The sequence below is a fragment of the Orycteropus afer genome, unplaced genomic scaffold (assembly GCF_000298275.1).
Source record: "Orycteropus afer afer isolate SDZICR_OR568_19922 unplaced genomic scaffold, OryAfe1.0 scaffold00037, whole genome shotgun sequence".
Taxonomy (NCBI): Eukaryota; Metazoa; Chordata; class Mammalia; order Tubulidentata; family Orycteropodidae; genus Orycteropus; species Orycteropus afer.
This window is the reverse complement of record NW_006921624.1, coordinates 14,125,061-14,129,825: the sequence shown is the minus strand read 5'-3', so window position 1 is coordinate 14,129,825 and position 4,765 is coordinate 14,125,061. Positions and strand designations below refer to the sequence as shown.

The following is a 4,765-nucleotide window of genomic DNA, read 5'->3' as shown; positions in this document are numbered from 1 at the left end:
AACCTTCCTTCCGAGGAGTGGCTGGTGGGTTTGAACCGCCAGCCTTCTGGTTAGCAGTCAAGTGCTTTAGCCACTATGCTACCAGAGATCCTAATGTAGACATAAAGACATAATATTCTAAGTATATAGTAAGTGCTGTTCACTAAGGAATGTCCTTAGTAAATGGTTTACTCTAAAACTCTAGTTCTTAAGCTAGATACACACCATAAAGGTCAAATTTAAAGATTGTGAGTGGTTGGATTTACTTTCATGTAAAATATTAAGCAAAAAGTGGCCATTTACTATATAGCTTAATCTTACAAATTCATTTAATACAATCATTGTAGTCCTCTGATATACAAGGGACAGGGGGCAAGCCAGATGACAAAAGCCGACTCATCAGTACGAGCTGGGACACATGAGTACACATGAGACAGGTGGGCACTCTCACCTCTCTGGCTGTGTGATTCCCCAGGACAGCAGCACCAAATTTGCCCTGTTTCACATATTGACCATTTATGCTGTAGGAGGAGGGAAGCAACAGGTGTTAATAATTGCTTAAAACAGCTATCTTTTCTGCCATCTAGCAGTGGGGAATCTAGTCATTCAGTCTTTACAAAGGGACAGAAGTGAGCAGTTTATCATTTAAAGCTCTTACACAATTTCTTAACTCTTTAAGTATCCACTATTCATGATATCTCAATGGAAAGACTGGGCACTTATAAGCACTTATACGGGCACTTACAAAGGCAGTTACTGAGAGTATAAGCACTTCCTAGAGGAGGTAGACAAGATAACAGCTCTTCAAGTTTTAAGGGCAGGAATCTCCAACTGAAATGTTAAAAAACATTAGGGATACTTTGTTTATGGAAGAGCTGACTAACCACTTTGTAATCAAAAGAGGCTTACTGAAGCAAGATACTAGCTCAAAACCCCACCTTCATCTCGGAAAACATTCCTGTCCATCTACTTACTATCTGTATGCATGGACTGCTGTTGCAATCAGTACTGCAGAAGTGCCTGCTGTAGTTCGTGCTGTTTTCTGTGTTGCTTTATTTCCTGAAGATGAAGAAAACAAAGTTGTCATTCATTTACTGCTTGAAACTGATTTTGTACTATTAAACCAGCTTCAAAGTTCCTTCTTCACACCTTAGAATTAATGTACCAAACTCATGACACTCATTTGATCCATAAAACAGTCCTATGACCTAGTCTGAGGATGAGAAAACTGAAGCTCTAAACATCCAAGTGCCTTACATAATGACAGTAGCAAGCTTAGCAGTAGAACCCATGACTCTACCTCCCAAACCACAAACTCCAGAGACAAGAATCTTGGGCCTAGGCATAATCATTGGAAAGTAAGGTCACATTCCATCTACTTTCTTTTCTCCTTCCAATATTTTCACATCTATAATATAAGAAAATAAAGTTATTTCCACTTTTCTTACTTTTGGGATAGGAAATTTATGATTTGATATTCAAATCACATTTGTTGTTCAACTTCACCAAGTGCTGAAAGTAACACTGCTATTTTAAAACAATACATATAGAGTAAATCACATTATTTATATTCACTATGACAATGTATTGATAGAAAAGTAGTGAGACAACCTTGGCATGGATATAGCAACTAAGAGCTTATTTTCAAATGCATTCTTGATTTTATTTCTGGCACTGACAGCATTTTTTTTTCCTGATTGTAGAAAAGTTAGAAAATATAGAAAACAATAAAGAAGGAAATAAAAATGACCTATAACCCCACAATCCAAAAATAAACAATGTTGATAATTTTATGTTATTTATTCCCAGTCTTTTTTCTATATAGATGAACTTGGCAATTTCTCTTATCTTTTTAAAAACAAAATTAAAATGGTATGATTTCATACCTCCTTTTCTCACTTGATGTATTATAAACTTCAGAACAGTCTCTAAAACAAAGACAAAATTATCTTTAAAATGCTTCTGAAGGAAGCTACGTAGGAAATTATCTCATGCCTGTACTAGAATTGATCCATTTCCTACTGTTGGACATTTATTTGGGCTGCCTCCAATTTTTCTCTGATAGGAAAAAAAAAAAAAAATTAAGGTTACTGCCCAAATGTCATTCAGAAATGCCACAGCAGTTTACACTCATACCCACCAGCAGAGTATCAGTTTTGTATCCTTGCAAACGGTAGGAATTACCTTTTTAAATTTTACCAACTCTATGGGGCAATAAAGAGAGAGGAGCTCTGGTAGCATAGTGCCTAAGGCACTTGACTGCTAACCAGAAGGCTGGAGGTTCAAATCCACCAGCCATTCCTTGGAAGGAAGATGGGGCAATCTACTTCCGTAGTGATACTGCCTTGGAAACCCAAGGAGGGGTCGCTATGAGTTGGGTCCGACTCAATGGCACATAACAACAACAACAACAAAGAGAGAGGAATACCATCTCACTATTTTTTTCATTTGATTATGTGGTGCTAGGTGCCATCGAGTTGTCTCCAACCCATAGCAACCCCATGTACGATAGAACAAAACACTGTCCGGTTCTGTGCCAGCCTCACAATCCTTGATATATCTGAGCTCATCACTGTAGCCACTATGTCAATCCATGTCATTGAGGGCCTTCCCCTCTTTCATTGTCCCTCCACTTTACCAAGCATGATATCCTTCTCCAGGGAATGACCCCTTCTGACAACACGACCAAAGAAGGTCAGACGATGTCTGGCCATTCTCACTTCCAAAGAGCATTCCGGATGCACTTCTTCCAGGACAGATTTGTTAGTTCTTCTGGAAGTCCATGGTGCCTTCAATATTCTTCGCCAACACCACAACTCAAAAGCATCAACTCTACTTTGGTCTTTCTTATTTACTGTCCAGCTTTTATATGCATATGTTGTTGTTGTTGTTGTGTGCCGTCGAGTCGGCCCCAACTCATAGCGACCCCTCCTTGGGTTTCCGAGGCAGTATCACTACAGAAGTAGGATTGCCCAACCTTCCTTCTGAGGAGTGGCTGGTGGGTTTGAACCGCCAGCCTTCTGGTTAGCAGTCAAGTGCTTTTAGCCACTATGCATGAGGCAACTGAAAATTCAATGGCTTGGGTTAGGTGTACGTTAGTCCTCAAAGAGACATTTTTGCTCTTCAGCACTTTGATTAGAGGGAGGTAGAGATATAACATTTTTAACAGATTTATAGTAACCATTTGTATTTTTTAATGACTTGCCTATTCATATCATTTGCTTTTTTTCCTAGTAAGTGTTCATGTTTTGTAAAAGCCTACAAGATAATTTTTACTAAGTACTTCTAGTTGTAATACTACTGTGTTAGAGTTTCAAGGAAGCACTTGGTTCATAAAAGGCTGTGGTCTACAGTGGGAGCTGTAATTCCCTTTTGAGTCTTGACGTAAGTTCAGTCACCATTTGTGTTCTTTCTGATTATTAAACTTGCAAGTGGTTGTGCAAAGACAAGTTCCAGGACAAACCCAGGGAGCGGCAGTTTGCCCTCAGGAAGACTGTAGATGAAAGCAGCCTAAGCTCACACAGAGAACCAGGGAACTTGCCTGAGTGTGTCCCATTCTATTTTAAGTTTGGGGTCCTGGTATTGTCGTGCAGCTACCTGGTGGCTATGACTCAGAGCCACATACTCATGTAGCCAAGTAGTCAAGCCCCAGAACCAATCCTGTACCCCTTTTCCAACTTCAAGTGTGTACCTATCCCAATCATGGTCCTTTCCCCAAGTGTGTAGTCCCACCAGCAACAGTAAGGGATTGATTTGCCACGAATCATTATCTTGTGATGATTTCCTTTGTACTCTGTCAAATATAATGAACGCCACGGCTGTGACTCAGTGGATGCCTCTCAGCTTTCTGCGCTATGTATTGCTGACGGTTTCCCTCATCCTGGATGACTGCCTTTGTTTTGTCTGTATTCTGTCTAAGGCTTAGTAAAAAAGTCTCTATTGAACCTGTTTGAATCTGGAGTCTCTTTCACCTAACATACCACAATAAATATTTTTCCTGGATAAGAAATCTATGATAGAAAAATAACTAACTAACTAAAGCCAGACTTATCAAGACAAGTCTGAAACACTGATGAAAATAACTGTCTCACCAAGGACAACCTAGGATCTTCCTGCAGCTTACTTCATCTTGCCCCAGTGCACGCATGGGAGGGGGCTCATAGATTGGCCAGATGCCCACAGTTATGTGAGCTTCTTCTCACTGAGTTGGCATTCCTTCCTCTCTAAAATCAGTACTATTCGTATTCCTGAATTTCCCTTTTTATTTTTTATTGTGACTAGGGTGAAGATTTACAAAGCAAATTCACTTTCCACACAGCAGTTCACATACACTTTGTCTCATGACATTGACTAAAATTTACCCCAATACAACAGCTCCACTCCCACTTCCACCTGATAGTTACCTCTTCCCTGTGTCCATCCCTCCATGCACTCCTGCCCCCTGAGCTGTCCCCTTGTGCATAAACAGCCCTTTTTTCTCCCATGATTATTCTCTCCAATGAGTGTATCTACCTCAGGTACATGTTCAACTCATATGCCTGTCTTTTGTTTGGATGGAAGCCACAGGTGTGGGTTCAATTCCAAACCTGAAGGGCAGCTAGGAGTCATAGTCTCAGTGGTTCCATCAGGCTCTATCACACCAACACCCGTCCCCCACTTTTATTCCCCCAAATGATTTTGAGTTTTGTTCCACATTGTTCTCCCTCTCCATCCAGGATCTCTTACATAGATGCCCCTCCAAGTGGTTGACAGTGGTAGCCGGGCACCATCTAGTTCTTCTGGTCTC

At 40.4% G+C, this 4,765-nt stretch overlaps 1 protein-coding gene across 1 annotated transcript in view; it reads right to left on the bottom strand.

Moving 5' to 3' along the window:
• Positions 1-4,765, bottom strand: part of FKBP15 (FKBP prolyl isomerase family member 15) — a 91,183-nt gene that overhangs the window by 61,442 nt on the left and 24,976 nt on the right. Inside the window, exons 3-4 of the mRNA XM_007936765.2 lie at positions 954-1,038; positions 431-500 (exon numbers count right to left, since the gene is read on the bottom strand). Coding sequence (XP_007934956.1) covers positions 431-500; positions 954-1,038 — 155 coding nt within the window. The remainder of the gene's footprint in view (positions 1-430; positions 501-953; positions 1,039-4,765) is intronic.